The sequence below is a fragment of the Sus scrofa genome, chromosome 4 (genome assembly GCF_054392235.1).
Source record: "Sus scrofa isolate SSC_HxYL_T2T_F1_AM1 chromosome 4, Sscrofa_HxYL_maternal_Yorkshire_Landrace_v2.0, whole genome shotgun sequence".
NCBI lineage: Eukaryota > Metazoa > Chordata > Mammalia > Artiodactyla > Suidae > Sus > Sus scrofa.
Window position 1 is genome coordinate 122,992,030 of NC_139386.1, and position 25,901 is coordinate 123,017,930.

The 25,901-nt window shown below is 42.2% G+C and overlaps 1 protein-coding gene across 26 annotated transcripts in view; it reads right to left on the reverse strand.

Moving 5' to 3' along the window:
• Positions 1 to 25,901, reverse strand: part of CDC14A (cell division cycle 14A) — a 169,405-nt gene that overhangs the window by 61,978 nt on the left and 81,526 nt on the right. For 18 of the 26 annotated variants that reach the window (XR_014844657.1, XR_014844658.1, XR_002343573.2 and 15 more), the window contains 3 exons: positions 22,848 to 22,910; positions 9,785 to 9,872; positions 2,947 to 3,177 (listed from right to left, as the gene is read on the reverse strand). Coding sequence is in view for 18 of the 26 variants with exons in the window: in XM_085023853.1 (XP_084879979.1) it covers positions 2,947 to 3,177; positions 9,785 to 9,872; positions 22,848 to 22,910 (382 nt within the window). In the remaining 8 variants the exon portion in view is untranslated. The remainder of the gene's footprint in view (positions 1 to 2,946; positions 3,178 to 9,784; positions 9,873 to 22,847; positions 22,911 to 25,901) is intronic. The other 8 variants (XM_085023854.1, XM_085023859.1, XM_021090137.2 and 5 more) reach the window with 2 other exon arrangements.

A 25,901-nucleotide genomic window follows, 5' to 3' on the forward strand; every position in this document is an offset into this window, starting at 1 on the left:
GCAAATTCGTTTCCAGTCTGTCTCTCTTTTTAGTATTTTATGTTGGGGACTGACACAGCCATTCCCTTTTCAGTAGCTCCCAAAGTTCATTTGACATGGGGTAAGATTCCTTCTCCCTCCTCCCTATAGTTCAATTAAAATCCTCAGCGCTACTTTAATTCTCAGAAAATTAAGCTGACTTAATTAGAGCAGATGTCAAAATAATTAACAGGCCTACAGTAGCAAAGTATGCTATTAAAAGCAATACAGCTGTAATTAAATCGCAAGTGTAATGCTTATGAAAGAAATCCTACATGTGTGTACAAGTGGAGGCAAATGAAACAAGACTCAGTCCCACGTAGGTGAAACCATTGGGAAGAGGGAAGAATTAGGAGGGTGGGAGTAATATATACACACTACTGTATAAAATAGATGATTGGAATTCCGTTGTGGCTTAACCGGTTAAGAACCCGACTACTATCCATGAGGACGCGGGTTCGATCCCTGACCTCGCTCAGTGGGTTAATGATCCTGTGTTGCAGCAAGCTGCATGGGCGAAAGCCACAGATACAGCTGGGATCTGGTGTTGCTGTGGCTGTGGCGTAGGCCAGCAGCTGCAGCTCCGATTCAATTTGATCCCTAGCATGGGAATTTCCATATGCTGCAAGTGTGGCCCTAAAAAGTAAAAAAAGAAAAAAGATGATTAACAAGAACCTACTGTGTAGCACAGGAAAATCTCAACAGTTTGTAATGCTCTGTATGGGAAAAAAGGATGGATATATTTACATGTGTGACTGATTCACTTTGCAGCACACCTGAAACTAATACAGCATTGTAGGTCAACTACACTCCAATAAAATTAAATTTATGAAAAAGAAACACACTCTCAAAAAGGCGTCACCACCTGTATATGTGAACAAATAAACTTTGAAAGGCAGCATATGAAAAACTCCTACTAAATTTTAGCAGCTACCATGTTCCCATTAGCTCTCGAGTTCCAGTGACACTCGGTTGTCTCTAGGCCTCCGAGAAGGACTGGTGCCAGGACCCCCGCGGAGGGCGAAACCCGCGGATGCTCAAGCCCTTTGCAGTCCACCTGGCGGATGCGGGATCGCGTGGATGCCGAGGTTCCGAGTGCATGTGAAATGCAGGCCTTTCCTTGGGCCCGGGCAAGCTTTAACAAGATGGGACAGAGGCAAAGCCAGGGTGCAGACGAGTGACACGGGGGGCGAGCCAGAGCACCGCCACCCCGGGGGAACGGAAAGCAGACGTTCACAGGGCGTGAGCAAAAGACAACTCCCTCACAGATCCACCACCCCACCCCCGGGACAGAGAGTCCTGCAAGTCAGGGGCCCATCCTGCTAAGAAACGCGGAGGGGGTTCTGTCCACGTGGACGAAGTTTGACAGAGGAGCCCTCAGCTGAACCCCGGGCCACATGCCGCGTTTCCGTCGCAGGGGCTCCGGCAAAATGCAGCTTCCAGTTGCTGCTCCTCTGTTCAGCAAAGCACCTCCCGCCTACTCACATCTTAAACATAGAAACAAGGGCCTACAGAATGGTATTTTAATTTCTGTCAGAACCAAAGCCATGCTCGTCTGAATAAGTCAATTACAGCAGCGCTAGGCAGAGGAACAGTACAATCCCCCACACCTACTAGACTATTAGCATAAAAAGGGACAGAAACCGGTTCGCAGACGCAAAGCCGGAGAACAGCACCACCCAGTGGCGATATGAAAAGCTGCACGTGAGGAGCGAGAGGCTCCATCCCGGCTCCATCCCCTCACTGAAATCTCAGTAAAATATCTTTCACCGTGCTGAAAAATCTCGAATGCGAGCCTCCTCAGAAGCTAACAACCAGGCTGAGAGCAAATCTTATTTCACATTTTCTGAGTAGCTGACACAAGACTGCCAGGTAAAACAGAATGTCTGTTTGGTGCCATATTTGAGACATGCTAGAGAAGTCCTCACTATCTAAAGTTCAAATTTAACGGAGCATCCACTATTTTTATTTGCTAAATCTGGCGCCCCTACACCTCCTATAATCTAAACCACCTCTGTCCCAAAATACCCGCTCCTGGAGTTCCCGTTGTGGGGCAGTGGTTAACGAGTCCGACTAGGAACCATGAGGTTGCGGGTTGGATCCCTGACCTTGCTCAGTGGATTAAGGATCTGGCGTTGCCGTGAGCTGTGGTGTAGGTCGCAGACGTGGCTCGGATCCCGCGTTGCTGTGCCTCTGGTGTAGGCCGGTGGCTACAGCCCCGATTCAACCCCTAGCCTGGGAACCTCCATACGCCGCGGGAGCGGCCCAAGAAATGGCAAAAAGACACACACACACACAAAACCCCGCAAAATACCCACTCCCGGAGACCAGAGATGCATTCACATAGCTTAAGTCTTCCATTCAAGAGGCAGTAACACATCTGCGACAGGGAAGCTAGCGATGAGCGCAGTAGGCTCCCAGCAATGAGCGGGAAAGACCCTGTCCCGCGATGCAAAAGACTAACAGGGGAGAGGAAACGCGGAAGGCGAAGTGGGGCTCCAGATAGACGGCGGGGTCATGAAGTAGGGGCATAGCGGCGGAGAGGGTGGGAAAAGGACCCACAATTTCAGAGCAGGGAGGGACGAGGGAACCAGCAACCCTTGCCTGGGGGCAAAGGTACAGACTTGGAGAAGTTCCTGCCAGCCTACCGCCTGCTGCGGTGATTCCCTCCTCCTGGCGTCAGGGGTCGGCGAGCCTGAACTCGGAGAGGTAAGGCCGGAAAAACTGCCTTGTCCAGAAAGCCACTCCCCACCCACCGTCCACATCCAAGCAACCCGTTCTTTAGGAAGGGGTTACTTAAGGGGGCTTGCGTTCCAGTTTTCTGAAACCAAAAATGACTCTTCCCTCCCCCCAAACCCCCTCAAGGCGCCAACTGGTTCTGCTTCCCTTTCAGAAACCCAGGACCCCAGGCCTTCTCCTCGCGCGCACCTTTGCAGTGAACCGCGATGGCCCCCTCGGTGTTCTCGCAGATGTTCAGGAACCTTCGCACGATGTTGTCGCTGGGTGTGCTGCCGTCGATGAAGAAGAGGTCGTAGTGCTCGAAGCCGGCGTCTGTGAAGCGCTTCGCCTCGTAGATCTTTTTGTTCAGCCTCACAACTGCAGTCACGTTATGCTTTTTGAAATAAGGAAAGTAGGCCTCGGGGGCGTGAAGCGGATAACCTAAAGGAGAGAGAGAAGCTGTGAGCCAGAGGCACGCGTTTCATCTTAGGAACCCCAACACCCTTCGCAGGGAAGATCCTTCATCTCAACAGAGATCGGGAGCAAAGCGATTTCATGAGAGAGTGAGGTGGGCCCAGCAGTCTGAATAACGGAGAGAAACACCTAGAAGGAAAGAAACCTTCTCCAACTGGAAAAAGCTCTGAATGCTGGGGAGCGCACTCCACCTTAACCGAAGCAGGCCTCTGGAGGCGCTCGGATGTGCACAGTAGGCTCGGAATAACTCTTTGTGCTTTTGGCTCCTCTTGACAAACACCTGTGAACTATGGTGAAAGCCTTTTTGCCAGACCTGCAGTTTTCATCCACAGCGCAACCCCTGCAACAGACTGCTTCCTGAGCACCTGCCATGCACAAGTCACAAGGGCAGATAATTCCCTTTAATTCTCAAAACAACCTATTAAGAAAAAAATTGTAAACCCCATGTAACAGATTACAAAACTACATGAGGTGAAGTTAGCATCTTTTTTTGTAGACCTTTTCTGTTTGGAGAACAGATGCTCAGCCTCCAACCCCCTTCTAAGGTGAGTGGGTTCAGCATCTGGTGAGTGTTCCTGGGAGCAGCAGTCGGCTGGGTTACAAACAGTTGGGCCGCCAACCAAGGTGACCAGTGGGCACTTTGCCTTGCTGGGCAGCCCCAGGGGTTAAGGGGACTAATTTCTCAGCGCACTGATTACACTGGAACTCATCCATGGTACTGGGCTCTAAGCCAGGTAGGCAGCAGCAGCCAGTAAAGTGAACCAGCAGTTTCTGTACTGTGTCCCTGGCTGAATTTTCCACGGCCTCGGATCTTGCCCTTGCTGGTCATTTCCCACCTTCTCTCAGGTCAAGCCAGCTCTCAGCTGCCTCGGCTGGGCTGCATGTATTACACTTCCCCAGCTACCTTTCCCACTGGCTTCCTGTCAGAGGGAAAAGTGAGAGGCCCTGAAGCACAAGCTGAGCAACTAGAGGCCGAGGGAGGGAGAAGGGGGGTCTCCTGTCCTCCTGCCAGCAAGGCTTTAGTGGCAGAAGGGAGGACACTCCCAGCACCAGCCTACAGCCCAGCATCAGGCTCTCCTGCCAAATGCAAGCCCAGCCCCCAGATGCAAGCACCAGCCTTCAGGCTCCCAGCACCCGCCCAGCTCCCTGGGTCTGGGAACCCCACGTTTTCTTTTCTGTCCCCTCAGCCTTAAAGGCAATAGCTATTTCTTCCTTAATATGCTGGATTTTTTGTGGGGTTTCGTTTTTGTTTTTGTTTTTTTCAGTTACCCTTTTACTTTTTAGCCTTCTCTCTGACAAATTCCTTATACTGCATTCCCTCTGTTCGAAATTAAGTAGCTTCCATTTCAGGCTGGATCCTACTGATACACGAGCTCTCTCAGATCCTGTTCATTTTCTAAACCTCATTCTCCAGCCTCCCCTTGAAGGCTGTGAGCTCCCCAATACAATTCCAGTATGCCTTTTGGGTTCCGTTGATGAGAATTGGTTCCGCTGCCTGCAACACAGAGCCCTAACTGGCCAAGGTCACACAATGACTGGAGGCAGAATGAGCAGACTGGCCTAACCGATCCACAGTACAGCTATGCTATTTTCACAAGCCATGCTGCTTTGGAGCAAACAGGTAATATGAAGCTCATTCACGATGTTCTGCACAGAAACAGTGACTTATACACATTTAGAGAAAACATGCCTTTCAACTTGGAAAAATTCAAATCTGTTTTCTTAGTTGGTTTATTTGCTCAAATCATTTTACAGCCTAAAGGGGAAAATAACTGAGGCTGGCATAAGGAAACAGGAGCTTCTCTATCATGGGAGAAATGGAAGGAGAGGACCCATAATACGTGGCACGGGACCTTCTCCTGGTGTGACAGGCTGACAAGTGCTTCTGACCCTGGGTTCCTAGCATACCTGGCACCTCTGTGGCGACTCCCATGAAATGTGCTCACAGTTCATTGGGTGTCTGTCCCCTCCCCTCCTCCACCAAGGCTGTAAGAACTTCTCTTCATATTTGAGTTTCCATCAGCAGTAAATGGCATTACAAATAATACACTCAAATCAACTATCAAGAGAAACCGTGTCTGTCTTTTGAGAAAAGAACCCTGAACAGTTATCCAAATATGGCAGTGGGGCATTGAAATAGTAACAATAACAATAATAATCACTCTAACATTTACCGAAGTGCTTACTTTGTGCCAGGTACTAAGCTTAGTGCTTCATGAATATTATCTCATTCAGCCTTACAATGGCTCAGTCCCTGTTGCCTGCGAAAGGGGACTGGCCCCTGCACACACTGCTGGGAAGAGAGAGAGGCAGCATTTGAACATTGGCAGTCAGATTCCAGGGCTTGTGCTGAGGCTGATTTCAGGTAAAGTCCAACTTGATTCAATTAGTTAGGTCTTCAAAAAATGAGACAGGACTGAACATTTGAGGCTGCACTTCCTAGAGCTGGTTGAGGAAGTTTCTTTAAATCCTCAAAAGGTCCTACTGTATAGCACAGGAAACTATATACAGTCTCCTGGGATAGAACATGGTGGAAAATAATCTTTTTTGAATGTATGTAGGTATATACACATACATATATTTGTATGACAATCACTTTGCTGTATAGCAGAAATTGACACAACATTGTAAATCAACTGTAAATTTAAAAAATCCTCAAAAGCATTTCAAATGAGTTATAACCAAAAAAAAATGACAATAACCTCCGAACAACTATTTGTGGGTGTTTTCGGTGTATCTGGATGCTTTTAAGGGGGGAATGGCTTTGGTAATGCGCACAGAGCTGACGGAGCATGTGTCCAACCCTGTGTCCAATCTGATCCTTACTCCATCTGGCCACTAGATGGTGCCCTGGCATCAGTAAAGCACAGGCAGAGCCCTGGCATTGACCAAAGAGATGCAATTTCAGAGCTAAGAGAGATTGTAAAATTCATCTCTTCCCAGCTTCTCTGTGAAAGTTAAGCAACTGAAGAACAGTAGAGTCAAATGATTATTCCACCCATTTTCCCTTAAAACTGAAAACTGCAAAATAAGCAGGTAAATGTGGACAGCAATAAAATATGTTTATTAGGTCCATAGTGATAAAACTGTAATCAGAACATCTGCTATCTAGTAAGTACCTATTAATGTGCCTGACACTGCAGAAGGCATTTCCTGTAACATCTCTACTCCTCACCAAATGCCTGCAATGTGCATCCTATTTCCCCATTTGACACAAAGAGGAAACTGATGATGAGAGAAGAACATTCAGGAACTCTCAGAAGTTCACACAGCCAGTTTAAGGTGGAGCCAGGAGTCAGTCAGCTCAGGCTCTTCACACCTGGCTGGCTTCTCTCTTTAAATGAGCAGGCTGACACTTCAAATTGTTGGGATTCCCTGTCTCAAGGGTTTTTTTCTCTGTGCTTGCTTGCTTTCCTTAAAAAAATAGAGATGAAGGGCATGTTCCCATCTGAGAATTTGGAGGGGGGGGATTTGAAATCTGAAATATGCTTTGTTCTACTGCTATATTATTCATTTATCAATTCAAACTTGTTTGACCAAAAAAGGGTAGGAGGTAAGGTTCCCCCGCCCCCTTGGCAAAACAATGTGAACAATGATGACTGAAAGAAGCTCCTCGTTGGTCTCTGTTGACACAACACATTACTTAAAACAGTTACAATGCATTCTGCCAGATCCCAAGATTTTAGGGCTTCCATTTGCTACATCCTAGCAACAGCTATTTAAGTGTTAATTCCTTAAAAATCCACCTTCTCTACTAACAAACCCCTAAAATGACTTTCGGTCTCCTCAGGAAACTCAGGATTTCTCAACTCAAAAAGAAAAATGAAAAAAAGAAAAAAAAAAAAAGAATGAGCCAGCATTTCAGGGTAATTGGATCAAGTTTATTAATTCCATCAGAGAATTATTAAGTCCAAAAAGGATTTACAAACTTAAAACCCTTTACCAAAAATACCATGAAGTTTCCAGTGAGTATCAGATCTAAAATGGGGATTCCAGTAAATTATCAATATTTTACCAACAATAGCCTTAAATGAAATTGTTGCAGACAAAAAAACTGGCAAGTATCAGGTAAGCAGCAATTTCAGACCTTTTTTTCTCAATGTGAGAGGGCACCATACATGCAAAGAAAAAAACCATGTATTCAGAGCAAATGATATCTTAACAGTGGCTATTTCTAAGTTATATAATTACAGGTGACTTTTTATATAGATTGCTTAAACTTTCTGTAGTGAAATATACTGCCTCTGTAATAAAATTAAAAATAACAGACTTTAATCAGAGAGATCTGTGTTTGAATCGACACCCTGCCACTTTCCAGCTGTGAGAAGCTGGCCAAGTTAGGTTACCAAGCTTCCATCTTCTCTTCCGTAAAGTAACTACCAGCTGTCCAGAGGGTGGTTCTGATTATTAAATAGATGAGGTGCACAGAAGGCTTAGTACCACTCCTAGCATATAAGCAAACGGTGGCTAATTATTTCCCTATATTGTAATATGGGACCAAAAAGAATTTTTAAGATTTTTGACAATTAAGAATTGACACAAAATACTCATATCTTTTTGTGTAGCGGTTCTACATAGAATTTAGAAGAAACTACGGCTACAAAAAAGATATGTGGAGATGTATGCCAACCACCAGTTTTTAAAAAGTGAAAAACTGTGAACAACTTAGATCTCATTCAAAAAGTGGACTGATTAATGAAATTATGGCACAGTCACTGAATACAGTCATGGAAAATTATAATGAAGATCTACATTTACCGCCATGGAAAGAAGTCTATGATGTGTTAAGTGAAAAAAAAAAGCTGCCAGTAATTATGTTTTGACTCCAGGCTGGTTAAAAGAAAGAAAGAAAGAAATGAATATTTTCATGTACTCTCTGAGAGAGAAAAAATTATGCAAATAAAAAATGCAGAGAAGCAGACGGAAAGAAAATTAAAATCCCCCATCATCCCCACCAACTATTAAACCTAGAAAACATTGGATAGAATTATCGGTCCCTTCGATGCTGTTTTTATTACTTCATCTGCATTTTCTTCTTTAAAAACAAATTATCTCTATAAAAATACATTTTTTAAATTATAGCTCTCATCTTCTCTTTAAGAAAATTTCATACAAGTAAATCCTAAATAGCCAAATTCTTTCAACTTTACCAAATGAACACCCAACAACAAAGCTACTACTGAGACTATACTCTGACTAAGGTTTTCTGGGTCTGAGTCAGATCATTTTGCACAGAAGGCTAAAAGGAGGTTTAATCAACCCAGTCTTGAAAGACCAGCTGTGGAAAGCAGTTTCCTCAGTCACCTAAGTTACTCTCAACAACCCAACACAACAGAGCTTAATCAATCAATGTCTGGAGCGAAAAAGATTCATGAGCAAACTTGTGAATAAGAGGATCTAATTCTGACTTTAGCACAGAGACCTCCTACTTGTTAGGACAACTCTGTAGACCTGGATTACCCATCCTCAGGAAAAGGTCATATGTCATGGGTATGAAATGATAAGCATCCACTTGGAAACTCAAATCAATGATCAAATCTAAATGCATGAATAACCATATACAACGAAACTAGATTTTAGAATAAATACCTATGATGATGATGAAAGAAGAACACATCTAGACTAGAAGTTTCAAACTATGTCCCCTCGGAAAACTAGTGTTCCAGCTCTATGGCCAGATAGAGCTATTATGTTCACAAGTGGTATTTTTTTTAATGTCATGCACTTCTTCCATAAAGTATGTTTAAACCTTTGGTGCCTAACATTCTTCTAGGAAATGTTAGGTGGAAAAAATAAATAAGCAAAATATAGATATTAATGAGAAAACTCACATAGCCGATTGTATTTCATTCCAGTGGATTTTCGCTTTGCTTTTTTCCCCCCTGAATATGTATGTATGCTCCTAGCTATCCATATACTGTAAGTAAGCAATTTAATTACTGTCAGCTGAAAAATTGTTCCTAGTTGCTATGATGGAACCAAACAGATCAGTATAGTGGAAATGCTTAGGAACCCTGCTCTGGGTGGGGCATCTTCTGGTTTCCTCCTGTCAAATGGAGATAACAATAGCACCACGCCTCCTAGAGTTGTGAGTGCACTGAAGGAGATGATGCTGTGATCAGCTGGTAACCAGCACACAATGAGGACTGAATGAACGACACCTGCTGTCACCGTCGTCGTCGTCATCATTCAACATGATGTTCCCCAAAGAGCAGGACCTTGGTGTGTATGTAGCACTCCTCCACCACCCAAAAGATGAGGACCACTGACAGAATTCAGCCATCTACTTATCGTTTTGACTAGTCCGTTTCTCAGATTCTTCTCTGTTAATGGGGTCAGGCAAAGTGAACACCCTCGTTAACGGCAACCTAAAATTTTGCTAGTTTTAATACACTGATTATCGTTCCACTTACTAAACTCTAATATTTAGCACACTATGACTAAGTTCAGTTTTTTAAACTAATAAATATTCTCTGGCAAATAGTACCAAAAGAAAGGATTATCTGAGGAAATTAAGAAATTAAAGAAGAGGAGCTGAAATAAATTTTGGAGGGTAAAGTAAAGAAAAACCTACCATTTTCAATTTTGCTTTTTGGATGTGGTCCACTAAATGCTAAAAATTTTCCTGGAACAATCCAGTTGAAGTCACCATTTTCAACTCGCTGGGAGAATTTTGTGAGAAAAGAGAAGAAAAATATTTTATAATTCTTATACAATTTAGGAAACCCTTACAAATAAAACTGCTTTTCATTCTATTAGTATTAGGCTAACTGGACATACAAGAAGACAAAATAATATAGCTTAAAATTAAAAAAAGCATGCATCTGATTCTCAAAATGATGTTTATGAATTCAATCTGCTTCAGAAAAATTTTTATTTAGACTGTAAGAAAAGTTTAGAAAATGTTATTTAAATTGGAGGCACTTTGCTGCAAAAATTTTGTCTCCTGGCCACTCTGCAATGAAATGAAATGAAAACGAATATTTCTTGTCCCAGCAACAAACAATGGGAAATAAGAGAAGCCAGAAAATATAAACACGTTCCATGAACATGGTAAACATACTTTAAATAATGAAAAAAAACCCTATACATATCAGACTCATGATGAATACACCTCCATTTTTGTTTTTATTGGCAAATATCTGTTGTCGGTGCTGATTTTCAGACTGGGAAAAAGAAGGCAGGAGTAAGGGACAGAGGCTCATTAAGTCCTGGGGCGTATCGCAAATTGGAGTCAGCCAAGTCTATTGCAGAGGCCGAGTGCTCAACAGCTGCAAGGGTCAGGCAAGAGATGTAAAGGCAAATCTCCTCAGCTCTGGCCGATTGACCACAGGAAGCTGATTGAATATGGCCACTCTTCCAGTTGGACTTTCATGTAGAATCTCTCTGTATTTGAAATGTTGACTGATTTAAATTAAGTTTTTAAATACTGGAAAACCAAATAAAATACATCTATCAGAGGATTTTGATCACCAGCTGTCAGCTTCCGGTCCACACACTCTAGCATCCTCAGAGAAAGTCTGAAGACCATGGGACAATGGGGCAGGGCTGGGGTACCCAAGACTTTGCAGGTAAATGGGATACAGTTGTGTGATGCATCACAAAACGTATGAATCTCTTCTTCCCGTAAGCACTGATCTTCAGCCCACCCCACCACCAGACACAGCCTCTAGTCTCCAAGACCCCACCTCCGTGGCTCTGCATAGATGGTCCCAGGCAGGGAAGGAAGGCAATTCTTTGCTGGGCCAAGATTACCACGTAAAAGTCTCTCTCCTTCACCACATGGTACAGACCTCAATGGTAGGAATCTGTGTCAAATGCAGAGTCTAAAGTCTACACTCTGCTATAAGAGCACATAAGTATTTGCTAAATAAATTGGAATAATGCCACTGAGGAAATCTAGAGCCTCTGATTACTTACACTATCCTTTAGATTTGATTTCCACGAAAATCAAAACTTAGCTGTACCATTTTCCTGTTTAAAATGCAAATGTTTCTTTCTAGTCAAAAAAGTAACAACTGAAACTTTACATGACACCTCATAAATGTCTGAATTGCATTAATCTAATATTAACAAACATAAAATCTCCATGATCCCCTAAATAAAACTTTAGAGATGCTATAAGTGTTATAATTAAACATGCCAAATTAAATCTCGAGCATAGCTACCTAATTAGAACCATTTGAATAGAGAATCTAGTATGAGAGTTTCCGTCCTGGCACATCGGAAACAAATCCGACCAGGGACCATGAGGTTGCGGGTTTGATCCCTGGCCTCGCTCAGTGGGTTAAGGGTCCAGCGTTGCTGTGGCTCTGGCATAGGCTGGCAGCTACAGCTCCAATTAGATCCCTAGCCTGGGAACCTCCATATGCCTCGGGTGCAGCCCTAAAAGGACAAAAGACCAAAAAAAAAAATCTAATATGCAACTCTTTTTGATAATTAACATATTCTTGTTTAAATAAAGCAGTCTCAGATTAATGGCCCAATATCCCTCTCAGGTAATTCTTAAGCTTAAAACATTATCTAAAAATTCTAAAGTAAAAATATGTACTAATCATCAAAAAGCTAAATCCAATTATTTATGAACAGTTGAAGAAAACAGGTTTCTATGTTCACCATTCCAGTATTCTTGACCACAAAGCAGGCCCTGATAAATACACTGGGCTACGTCTATTTATTTGGATTATAGACATGTGTTTGGTTAAAGAGTAACCTTTTATAGTCAATCATAGGGAGAGAGGCAATGGACTTACTACAAGAACCAAAAGAATATGTTTGCAAATCTGCCTACCCCAAAAGATAAACATTAGATAATACTGGGCTATATATTCAGTAGCTTGGATAAGGTTGATGGAGTAAACAAAGAGACTGAGGCCTTAGATCCAAATCAGAACAAAAATTAAGAAATTACAGCTTTTAACTGACTCATACAATCTTACTTTGGTAAACCTCCAAAATTAATATCTGTGTTTCTTTCAAAGTGAATTATACAGATGTTAATATTTATCATTAATAGAATATTTAAGATGATACGAATTGGTTTTTCTAATTAAATGTGTGTGTGCGCGCACGCGCGCACACACACACACACACACACTCTTCCAAGAAACCTAGGAACTAAAGGTACTTTCCAACATTACTACATTTTATAAATACACATCCAGGCATGGATGAGGTAAGAGAATGTTTTTACCTCTCCCAGTTCAAAGCCTATAGCCTACCAAGTTCTATGCAGAAAAACCACACATGTTCTTTACCACAGGAAAACCCCAAAGTAAAAACCTGAATTCTTAAAACTGATACATTTACGAGTTAAATTCAATTTACTATAGGATCCTTCAAGCTACAAAAGGTTCACCAGATTTCTTTGGAATAGCTAACTCTCCTGGTGTATTTATTGATTGACTGACTGTCTTTTTTTTTTTTTTTTTTTTTTGGTCTTCCTAGGGCTGCACCCGTGGCATATGGAGGTTCCCAGGCTAGGGGTCTAATCGGAGCTGTAGCTGCCGGCCTACGGGACAGCTACCGCAAAGGCAGATCTGAGCCACATCTGTGACCTACACCACAGCTCACGGCAATGCCGGATCCCCAACCTACCGAGAGAGGCCAGGGGTGCAACCTGAAACCTCATGGTTCCTAGTCGGATTAGTTTCCGCTGTGCCACGATAGGAACTCCCTCCTGGTGTATTTAAAATGTAATTTGAAAAAAAAAAAAGAAATCCAAGTTTCTTACAAAGTATTAAAATTGAAAAAATATTAAAAATAAAAAGTAAATAAAATATAATTGGACTTGAAAACGTAAATATGTATAACTTCTAAGAAATAAATCTGTGCCATGAAGGCATGTCTCTGTTGTAATGATCACAGATACATTTTTCAGTCCAAACAATGTAACAAAGAATAAGACAGAAAAGACAGACCTTCAAGTTGACAATATTGGATTGGTTCCCTTATCAACAGATGTGTTTTCTAAGACAACATGGATAAACAGTTTTTAAGCACAATTCGACATTCATTAAAACACTTGCTAAGCCTTTATTATATGCCAAGGACTATAACTTAGTATTGCACATAAAATAATATAAAGCATTTCCTCTGTGCTCTTCAGGAGTCTGAAAACTAGTGACAACAATAATAATAGCAGCATTTATATCCCACAGACTCTGTGCTAGGCATTACTCTATTACATGCAACTCATTTCATCTCTAGAGCAACTCTTTATCACCATCTCCCTTTTACCCACTGCTATAGACCGAATGTTTGTGCTCCCGACCCCACCCCCCGCTGCCAAATTCCTATGTTGACACCAAATCCCCAGTGTGCTGGTATTAGGAAGTGGGCCCTTTGGGAGACGATCAGGTCATAAAGATGGTGCCCTTATGACTAGCATTAGTGACTTTAGAAAAGAAATCCCAGAGAGCCCCCCTGTGAGGACCCAGCGAGGGTGTGGAAGAATTTGGTCATTTATTAAGCAGGAGGAGGGCCATCATCAGACATCAAGTCTCCTGGTGTCTTGATCTTGATCTTGGACTTCCCAGCCTCCAGATCCATAAGAAATAAATGTCTGTTGTTTAAGGCACACAGTCTACAGCATTTTGCTAGAGCAGCCCAAACTAAAGCACCCATTAAAGAAAAAGTTGCATTAAACTTTGACAAGTGCTATAATAGAGGTACATAAAGGTTTAATGGTGGCACAAAGACTATTTTAAAAATAGTACAAGCCTTTCTTATTCATTAAAAAAGTGCCTTCTTTATATTTCCTTACTTCTAAAACAATAAAATAGGGCTGACAGGATAGTTGTGTGACATAAATGCAAATAAGCTATCATAACTGGCACTTTATGAGTTTAAAGCAAAGTAAATATTTGAGGCATCAAACTAGATGAAACTACAATTGAAACTACAATTAAGTTGCCTTGCCATTTGGCTTTAAATAATAATCCAACTCTGGATTATGACTTTACATTTGCTTTGGAGAGAGACAGCGTGGTAGAGGGAAAGAGGGGTGCCTCGTGGGAGGTTGTTTCACCTCTGCTAGCACAGCTGGGTGGGGAGGCAGTGGTGGCAGAAAACATTTAAGAGGCTGTTCCCACGCCCAGCCCAGGGACGCACCCTGCTGATGTACCTGCAGGGAGCAAGAATGCAGCACCCGCTGGCAGGTACCATCCCAGGGCTTGAGACATGAAGATTTGAGCCATCGGCACATATGTGGTTGTCGAAACTTGGAATCAGTCCCTTCACTCATGGAGAATGTATTAAGCCAGAAGTCCCAGGGCCCTAGAGACCTGCAGCATCTCAGGTGGGCAAAGGGAAGAGAAAGGCATTGCAGGAGACAGACAGCCAGAGACGGATGGAGGAGGAAAACAAGCAGGAGACACAACTACAGAAGTTAGGGAAGGAAAGTCAGTTTCCAGAATCCGAGAGCAGCCGCAGAGTAAATCCAGTAGAAGACCAAGCACAACAGTTCAGTTTGGTTTGGTTTGGCTTGGCTTGGCTCGGCTAACTCTCGCATTAGCAAGTACCATTTCAGTAGCGCTGCAAAGGTAAAGACCAGATCATAATCAGCTGATGAGTAAAAACAATCAGGATTGCTCTAAGATGTTTGGAGGTAAAAGAAGGGACAGAGACTAAGTCATAATTAAACAGGAAGGGGGAAATGTGGGAAATTTTAGACTTCAAAACATTTCACAGATTTAACCTGTCAGATCTTTGAACCAGCAATGGGTGCAATGTCATAGCAGATGTGGAAACACTGGGTCTAGGAAGGAATCTTGCTTTCTTCAACTTGTGGCCTTTGACAGGTATAAGCCACACTGCAGGACAGCTCCAGGGAAATGCTTCTAATAGTCCTTTGAATAGTCAAATCACCTGGAGGCATACCTCATCTCCCTAGTTCCTCCAGGTGTGAGGGCAGGCCTGCCTACCTGCATTCTGGAGCTTGTTGGACTCCAGTCCTATGCAAGAATTCACAATTACAGCGGCAGAAATTCACATTTTTCCAGTTCCATAATCCAAGAACTAGTTAAAGGGCAAATCAAGCAGCCTCCAGATTACATTCTAGCAAAGCCTGAAACATTGTACCTTAGATGTTCAACAACAATTATCCCGGAGGTGACACAGTGAGAGATGAGAAGCCTAACAAACCTTAGTTCCCAAGGTATGTGTCAAAGGGCAACACGGGGCGACGGCACCGTCTGATCATCTGCCAAGTTAGTTACTAACTGCAATGGAGGATGACATAGTCACCTTCAAGACAGTCTCTGTTCATAGATTAAACTAAACGGACGTTACAGGCAAGCCCTTGTCGAAGACTACAATATCCAGCAATCTGTGCTGCAAATAACTGCTTAAAATAAATAAATAAATAAATAGTCAGAGTTGCCATTGTGGCTCAGTGGTTAACGAATCCAACTAGGAACCATAAGGTTGCAGGTTCGATCCCTGGCCTTGCTCAGTGGGTTAAGGATCTGGTGTTGCTGTGAGCTATGGTGTAGGTCACAGATGCGGCTCGGATCCCGTGTTGCTGTGGCTCTGGGGTAGGCTGGCGGCTACAGCTCCGACTAGACCCCTAGCCTGGGAACATCCATGTGCCTCAGGAGCGGCCCTGGAAAAGACAAACAAACAAACAAACAAAAAAATAGTCTTGCTGCCAGGTAATGAGAAAAAAACATCATCTCAAGAAGTTGTCTACCAGTTACTAAATTTTTCCCCTGGAATGTTACTGCAAAATCAGAATGGATTTTTAATTAATATGTCATGATCATATTCGAGTGTCTTGGTCACTTTCCATTGAAAAGTGGTTACTTTATTTTTTTTAAGGCTGCACCTGCAGCATATGGAAGTTTCCAGGCTAGGGGTCAAACTGGAGCTGCAGCTGCTGGCCTACGCCACAGCCATAGCCACGCCAGATCTGAGCTGCGTCTGTGACCTACACCACAGCTCACAGCAATGCCGGATCCTTAACCCACTGAGCAGGGCCAGGAATAGAACTCACATCCTCAAGGCTACTAGTCAGGTTTGTTACTGCTGAGCCACAAAAAGAACCCCCAAAAAGTGGTTACTTTTTTTTTTTTTTTTTTCCCACTGTACAGCAAGGGGGTCAGGTCATCCTTAGATGTATACATTGCAGTTACAGTTTTTTCCCCCACCCTTAAAAAGTGGTTACTTTTAACAGATTATATAAAATATCTTGCTATGTGCTTTGAAATGTGCTATACTCCTGTTTTTAGAATTCATTCACTTACTTATTCATTAGTTCTGCACTCCACTAACATTTAATGAGTGTCCACTATGAATACCCTATGCTCCTGGGTTACTTATGGACACAAAGATGAGGAAGACATGGTTCTGGGCCTCAAGTACCCAGAGTGCAGGGAAGACGTAGGCATGTAAGCAGAGCATCCCACCCCACCATGGGAGAAGAGCTCCCACTGAGCTAAGGATGACCTCGACACCTAAAGACACAAACACGGTGGGCAGAGGAGAAAAGATCACAGGTAGGATGGGGAAAAAGAGCATGTCCAGAGGCACAAAAGCCCGAAGAAGCACTGCCACCCAGGAAGCTGCAAGGATTTGGATATGAGGAAGGAAGGGACAAGGACAAAAATGAGGACGATGGCAAAACCCATGTCCAGAAGGGCCTTTGATGTCACATTTGGAGTTTGCATTTCCTCCACATTTTCAGTCAGGATAGAGGACTTAAAGCAGAGGAGTGATAGAGTCAGACTTAGTTTCTAAAACCTAGACTCTGAGAGTGATGCGAAGACTTGACAGAAGAGGCCCAAGGTTAGGGAAAGACCCAGTTGTGTGCACCCAGAATCGACCGGGACGTTCTCACAAACAGTTTCCAGATGGGCTACATGGTAACATGGCCAAGATAATGTGACATCACCTCCTAGAAAAGCAATGCTCTTTTCCCAAAAGTGCGTCCTTTACGTGATGAAAGCAACCATGATGACTAATGAATTGCTAGAATGTCACAGGAGCAAAATTTCCCACACTCAGCCTGTCATAGATCAGGGAGAAATTCTGTGTAGACAATTTTTTTAAAACTTTATGGCCCCACTCAAGGCATATGGAAGTTCCCAGGCCAGGGACTGAATCCAAGCTGCAGCTGTGACCTGCACCACAGCTACAGCAATGCTGGATACTTTAGCCCACTGGGCCAGGCCTGGGTTTTAAACTATGCCTACAGCAACCCAAGCCACTGCAGTCAGATTCTTAACCAACCCACTGCACATAGTGGGAAGTCCTAGACAATTAATTTGACAAGCATAAAAATGGAAATGTGTGAGAAGGGTCAAACATGATAACTTCTATAGAATGAGGCACAAGAACATGGGGAATCTACAACAGCAGATGGAAGAACACAGCTTCTAATCCCACACAGGAAGAGATGAAATCACACGAAGCCATCTGAAAACAAATATATTGGCTGAGCAAATATACCAAGCAGACAAGAACTACTCAATAAATGTATGGTCAATAAATTAACTGAAAAGTTACCAAATTGAGGCCCGAGTGTGGTGCAGCTTCTTGGTTCCATATTACAAAAGTTGACCTATGCACTGTTATTCCTGTAGAACCAAGCTTCCCAATTAGTGTAGCAGAACAGAGCTGCCTGGGCGGGGACCAGTCAGCCAGAGTCCCCGGGCCAGTGGCCAAAGGCCGTGAGTTATGATCACAGGGTGCTGATCAAATATTAGCACATTTTCCACGTGTGTCATGGCAAGAGAAACAAAAGGAAGCCCTCTGCTGTGACCCCTCTCTCAAATAGGCAGGAACCAGTTTGTCTGTCCTCAGACCTGCAGAAGCCAAGCCCACCTCTAACCACTTCCATCCAGGAACCCCTGGTGACGAAGTGGCCCAGGTTTGCCACCGTGTAAAAGCACGGGGTCAAGTCACTAATAACTTCATATTCCAGGAAATAGCCTCATACTGACAAGATTATTTCACAGAAAGCATTTTTTTCCTCAAAATAAAGGAATGATTTATGGAGAAAAAAAAAAGGCAGATAGGAGGAAATAGCTCAAAGAAAGAAGTCGGAGTAATTGATTAGCTTTTGAAGTAGGTTTTACATGAACTTTCAGCTCCAGCTGATCGCCGAAAGGGTACTGCAGGCAGGTCCTTAAAACTGCATGGGCCGAGGTCTGGGTGGGGAGATCAACGTGAGCCACACTGATGAGTCATCCCCAAAAGCTCTGTTTCCTTGCATCTCTCCCTCTCCCCTCCTCCCAACTAGGGGTCGGTCCTGCCCTGGGAGGCCAGCTCTGTATGGCCCACACCGGGACACCATCACATATGGCAGACCTGCTGGTACACAGTGGAACGCCCTGTTTTGTTTAGGAGACAACCAAAATAAGGAGCTAAAGACACAACTTCACCTTCTCTGATGACTAATGACTGCTTAAGAGTAGCATCTTTAAGGATCAGTGGTGTTTACACCCGATCTTACGTGGTAAGGATAGTTCCCCTAAAAAGAACAGAAGTTGACCGAAGGCAGACTGTACATGGGTCTTACAAGCGGAATATTGTCCTACGGTAGCAATAACCACTAAACTTCACTACTCGAGAGGAGGCAGTTCCTCTCATATCTACAAGGACATAATTTGAACACACAAGCTCTTTCATCTTCACTGTTTTTCCCTAGGGCAAAAGGTTTGTTTTCATCTTTCAAATGAACTGATGTGTGGTTAGATTTCAAAGTGACAGCTCTTAGTTCTCAAGCTCTTTGAGAAGACCTTAAGAAATCTGTTGGAAAAACTGATACCTCGCAGAAGATTTTGGACCACCTTGCAGGTACTTTCCTGGACCCGTAACAGCACAGCTCCCAGAGTTCTAATTGACCAGTGCAAATATGAAGGGTGTACACAGCTTGGCAGAGGACCTGACAGGCTATGTTTTAGAAGATACTTCTGCTTTTCAATAATTAATACTATAGACTACTTGTAAGTCATATGAACATAAAGCAAGAGCCTGCAATATCTTATGAGAAGCCTGTTTTTTGTTTTTTTTGTTTGTTTGTTTTTTGTTTTTATTCCTTTTTTAGGGCCATACCTGCAGCATATGGACGTTCCCAAGCTAGAGATCAAATCAGACTGCAGCTGCCAGCCCACGTCACAGCTACAGCAACATGGGCTCCAAGCCACATCTGTGACCTACACCACGGCTCACAACAACACCGGATCCCCAACCCAGTGAGAAAAGCCAGGGATCAAGTCGGCATCCTCACAGATACTAGTAGGATTTGCTTCCACTGTGCCACAATGGGAACTCCTATAAGCAGCATTCTTATCTTAAGACTCTTTTAGTCTCACTTAGAGATGCAGCATCATTAATTTAGGCTTTTTCTTCAGTCATATTATATGTTAAATTCAGTCAAGAAGTGCCTGTGAAAAGCTTTAACTTGAGTACCCCTTGCCATCCAAGACACATTCTCATAATTCGCTTCTACTTTGAAAACTACAAACTTGTTGGAATGCTGATTTTGTTGGAGTGAATGAAGCATATGAATTCAGCTATTCCACAGGTCTACCCAATGTCCAGACTCACTAAAGCAGAGCAAAGAGTGGGAGAAGTTATGACAAGAAGTGATTGGGCCCACAGATTGTCAGGAAGCGAGTGTCTTTAACCATCCATTACTTAAACAGCATTTATGAAATGCCTACCACCTGCTGATCACACTTCTATTGGTGATTTTCTATTTTATAGCCTTCATGATAGAATGGATATATCATTCTCAAAAAGGAAGTTATTTGGCAGAAAACTTTTCAAATGTCCACCAACTGCTTCCTCTCCTCCTATTACCTGGCTTCTCGTTGTTGTTGCTGTTGCTTATTCAGGTTAAGGTGTGACCACATTCTTAGCAGATTTTTGGTTGGTTGGTTGGTTAGCTGGATGATTGGTTAGCAAAAATGAAACTATACTATGTTTCAAGTTTTTCAATAGCTTTTTCAACTAACTCTCAATATCACCATTAACATTTTTTAAAGGACAAAGGAATAAGTAAAACATCGATGAGTTTTCTCTCTTTATTGTGTTATATGCTTTCTCTCCCTCTCTGAACTCCACCCCAATCTCTCCTTTAATTGAAATGGCCTTAGTGTTTTGCCATATATTTTTCTCCAGCTTCATCAACATGGGACAGAGATTTGGGTTTTGGGTGGGTCTGAAACTTATCTAATGTGGAGGCCCATTTTAAGAAAATAATACAAAATTATCAACACCAAAAATGTGCTCATGCAAGTGTGGGGGGGGTCCTCTAAATTTAAGCTTCGTTAGCTTCACAGGAAATTACTTTTGCTCTTACATATACAAGTACACGGCAGAGAAGGATCTTGTTATTATTTGTTTTAAAAGGGGGGAATTAAACTTTTCATTAATATGTCAACTCACTTCTCATTAATATGTAATAGAAATCAGGAGTTCCAGCTGAGGCACAGTGGGTTACTGCGCTACAGCTTCAGGTTCGACCCCTGGACCAGTGTAGTGTGTTAAGGATTAGGCGGTACTACAGCTGCGGTGTTTGATCCCTGGCCCAGGAACTTCCACATGCTGTGGGTGTGGTCATAAAAATTTTTTAAATAAAATAAAAAGAAATCATTCCAAGACAAGTAGTATAGCTCAAATTAATTTTGTTGTTGTTGTTGTCTTTTTAGGCCTGCACTTGCAGCCTATGGAGGGTCCCAGGATAGGGGTCCAGTCAGAGCTGTAGCTGTCGGCCTACGCTAGAGCCACAGCAACACCAGATCCGAGCTGCGTCTGCAACCTACACCACAGCTTCCGGCTACACCAGATCCTTAACCCACTGAGCGAGGCCATGGATCACACCGGCAACCTCATGGTTCCTAGTCGGATTCGTTTCCACTGTGCCACAATGGGAACTCTGAATTAATTTTTTACACGACTACACAGCATTCCACAATGGATCTGTACCACAGATGATTTATTCAACCTTTCCCCTTAAAAGTACACAGTCTTCTTGTTTCCCATTCTTTGGGATGGGGGGGTGGAAATTTTCTTCTTTTGTCACTGCTAAAAATGTCACCGTAACAATGGTTTTATAGTTTCAAAAGAAGAAGAAATTCTTTGGAGATTTTTAATAAATTGAACTAAATGCATTAATTTGGGGAGAAGCGGCAGCTTTATGACGTTAAATCTTTCTATCCAAGAACACAGTACATATTTTCCTTTTAGTCACGTCCCACCCACAAGGAATTTACAATCTAAGAAGGAAAATAAAGCTCGTACGCAAATAGCCATGATGTAAGGAAAATGGAAAACATGAATGTGAAAATGAGGGGGAGAGTGAGATCTGATCTCTGCAGGATTTTACACACACGAGAGGAGGAAAATGCTAAAGAAGACGGGCCTCTGGGAGAAAGGACTCAGCCAGGGCAAGAGACATTCAAACAACGGTGAACAAGCAGCTCAGGAGGGCTGGTACACAGAGTGCCTACAGTGGAGAAACAGGAGGCTGGCAAGGTGGTTGGGCGCTCTTCTGAAGCTAAGGATGCCAGGGCAGAGGCGTTGCCCCTCATTTCGGCCAGGTCATGGGAGCAGCAGCCAGGCTGGGGCCAAGACCAGACCAGACGAGGGCTCTGTGTTGAGACCCTCAATCAAATGTGTGAAAGACCAAGAGGAGAAGGGCCAGGGCTCGTTAGAGAGCGGATATAGCAGCCCCCGAGAGGACGAAAGACAGGAGCCTGGGGGAAGGAAGTGAGAACAGAAAGGAAGAGAAAGATGAAACACACCCTAGCAACAAGAACTCAAATACTCACTCAATTAGGGAGGGAAAAAGGATGTTTCTAGTGTTGGTCTGGTGAACAGTGGAAAGGTGATGGGAGATGTTTAGTTTCTTCTCAGATGTGTTAAGTAAGGCTAACCTGTAAGCAGGGTATCCAAATAGACACAGCCTGAATGTGGGCTACCCCTGTCTAGCTAAGCAGAGCGATAACCTTACAGCTGCTCTGAGACCCCTGACAGACAGCCCCCTTGCACAGAAGGGTCAGCCTACGTGGAGTCAACGGATGGCTCACCCTGCAGGAAAAGTTAACTACTTCTAGACCCCTCTATGACTCAGGAAGCGCGCTACCACAGTGGCTCCTTACAGCACAGTGTAGCCTGAAGCGCCTTCACCTACACTGCCTCACTGAGCAGACAAGACGTTATTCAAAAGCTTTGTAATGGTGCCATGGAAAAAAAACTGAGCCAACTCTCAGAACTGAGTAAATTCAGCCGTATTTCAAAAATAAAATGTATGCAGTCAAAAACATTACAAGGCACAAACCTTGGTTTGTTTTAACCAAAGCCTAAATTTTAAAATAAAAGTAACAATTTTACTACCAAACTATAGCTTAAATTATTTTTTCTTATAAATGAAAGGTTCAAAGTTATTGTCAATCAAGGTTTAATGAAAAAATATAGAGATACGGCATTTTCCTGAACTAAAATTTTGATAACTCCTGGTTCAAATGCAATAACCAAAGCTGAAAGGATGGAGCTGACAACTAAAGAAAACTGCAGAATGCTTTTATTTAGGAGCCAATCAATTTGCAATCCCTGAAGTGCTAGGGAAAAAAAAAGAACCATGTAATCAACATGAAGTTATATCTTACAAAAAATTAAAATATACAAACCTCATAATGTTCATATTCATCCACATCAAATGTCTCAAAGTCAAAAAATCCATGTTGTAATCCCTAAAAGCAGAATTTGAATTAGTTTTTCCATGTGAAATTGATAAAGACTTCTAGCCATTCCCGGAATTCCTGCTCACAAATGATCCTTCCTGACCTGAAAGAGAAAGCTTGAAACCTTTGACTTGTATTGCATATCTAGAAATAATCTAACATCTGTAATTTTGCTTTGAGATTGTCTTATAAGTGGAACTAAATACTTAACAAATTATGAAGACATGTCCCATAAAATACGCCTCTTGTGTTCTAACATACACTAGTTTTATATGCAAAATTATTTATGTATATAAAGTGAAACATACTAGCAAATGTATAGTTAATTGTATGTAAAATTATTTATGTATATAAAATGCAACATACGAGCAAATGCATAGTTAGAAACCTATTAGGGAGTGTGGCGCAGTGGGTTAATGATCCAGCTTGCGTCTGTGGTGTTGCCAGTTCGATCCCTAGCCCAGCGCAGTGGGTTAAGGATCCAGCATTGACGCAGTTGTGGCACAGGTTGCAGATGAGGCTCAGATTCGGTCCCTGGCCCTGTAATTTCCATATGCCACAGGTGCAGGTGAAAAAGGAAAAAGAAAAAAAGCCTATCGGGAACTATGCAATTATTTCATACCTAAATATTCCAGAATATATAATAGTAATTAAATTTTCAGAGAGAAGAAAAATCAGTTATTCTCAGGTTTTATTTTCCTTTTATCATTAGTGAGATATTTAGTAATAAGGGCCTTTTTACCTAATAGGCCCTATTTGTTCCTAAAACTCTATATTGAGAGAATTTGTTTCATGGTAATACCTTCTGACAGAGTAAAAATATACTTGACTATTGTTACAATTTAGAAGGAAGAACTGATCTTTTTAACAATATGAAGAAATATTTCATACTCCTTTTTGTAACTAATGACTTAGAACTTTTAAAAACTATCTGGCTTACCCAGACATAATATTTTGAAGTCTTTTTTTTTTTTTATGTCATGAAGCTATACAGATTACACTAGAATACAAAACCATAGTCACTTTTAAAAGTTACATGATTAAGTCATTAAAAATTGAAGAAACCATTAAGCCAAGTTTAGTACATCTATCTTTGAAAATACCTTAGAGACCAATGTTTTGCAAAACGTAGAACATGAACCAGCTGGACTTAAGGTAATTTATATTTAAAATACAGATCCTTAGGCCCCATTGCAGAACCATGAAATCAGATTCTTTGGCAGTGGGATCATCATTTTTAAAATTCCTTCGTAGGTGATTCTCATAAATGTAAATTCTGACAACACTAGTTTAGATAACCTCTACAGGATAAGCAGGACAAACCATTTAAATTATTTCACCTTTAAACAAGGCAACTTACTTCATCCATAGGTACCATTCCAGAGAAAACAGTAAGAAAATATGCCCTAAACTACCACTTTCTTTCCTCTTTCTTTAAAGTGTGTGTTTGTGTATGCCTCTGTGTGAAGTTCACATATATATAACCTTTGCTTATAATGATGCCAATACATCAAAATCAGAAAGATACTCTTCCTAGAAAGGCAAAAATGTGGCCACATTCTGTCTACCCTCTTAGGCTATACAGTTCTCATTGCCCAGAAATAGCCCAGCACACGCTGCCGTGAGTGTACAAAGAGGCAATGGGTCTCAGGTGCTTAAACAGTCCCTCAGATTCTCTAAAATCCCATCTACATTTGGGAAAAATAAACCCCAACATTCAATGAAACAAGAAATTTAGGGAACGGTTTCTCAGGGCTTTCTGAGATGCTGTCTCCCTGGCTTAGGTCCTAATTTCACCCCCAACAAAACTTAACTCGAAAGAAAGAAAGAAAGAGAGAAAGAGAGAGAGAGAGAGGGAGGGAGGGAGGGAGGAAGGAAGGAAGGAGGGAAGGAAAGAGAGAGAGAAAGAAAGAAAGAGAGAAAGAAAGGAATTTACAGAAGACCTGCTTAATGAAAAAGTCATAAATATCATAAATATCAAGTTACCAGTTACTCTAACAACAGGCAGGAATGTTTCAGTGTGAACGCTTTTTGAATTCCATCAGCGTTACAAAAGAAACAGCCTGTACCTGATGGCAGGACAGGCAAAATAATAATAGTAACAATAAATAAATTACCTTTCTCCCCTCAGGCATAGTTTTTAAACACTACCACCATTTCCCTAGGAGTTCTTAACTGGTGTTAACTGGAGGTGTGTGTTGGTGATATGACATACATAGGATGGGCTGGCCTATCTTGATAGTTTTTAACTGAAAAGGAAAACATTTGAAAACTATTGTAAAGTTTTACAGGGTTTAAGTTCATTTTTGATAAAATATCAAAGTCAAAAACATAGATACAGAAAGCAAATCCCGTATTTACCATACCAATTTTCTCAACACAGAGAAAAATCAGTGTTGTAGCACATCAGAGAAGAGAAACTAGAACATGACTCACTACCGATACTATATTTATATTTATAGTCCGCGATGACCCTTGCCACTGATTATGAAACCCATACCTCCTGCCTGAAAGGCATGGCTCTGTGTGCTAGACGGAATGATGTACTTTGAACCTTCAACAGAATTCACAGAAGAGCAGGCGTGACTTCTAGTAAATCCGTGGTGCTAAAACATGTTCCAAAGTTCTCAACACTCTTTTAGATTAACTTCTCCATGACATACTTGAGTAACAAAATAACCATGGCTCCATACCTTAGAGGGTGTCAAATCATCCAGAGGGAGTGTTCAAACACAGACTGCAGGTCCCCACTCCCAGAGTTTATGGTTCTGGTTTACGGTTTGTGGTTTATGGTTTATGGTCTGAGACTTTGCATCTCACAACTCTCCACACTTTGACAACCATTGATTCATGACAGATCCCAACCGGATATTAGAAAGAACTCCAGATTGATATGCAAATCTGAGTTAGAATGAGCCCTCCTAATAAGGCTCTGTGTGTGATCCTGAGAGTGACTGAACCTCTCTGGGCTTGCTTCCTCATTTGCAGAGATGAGATACT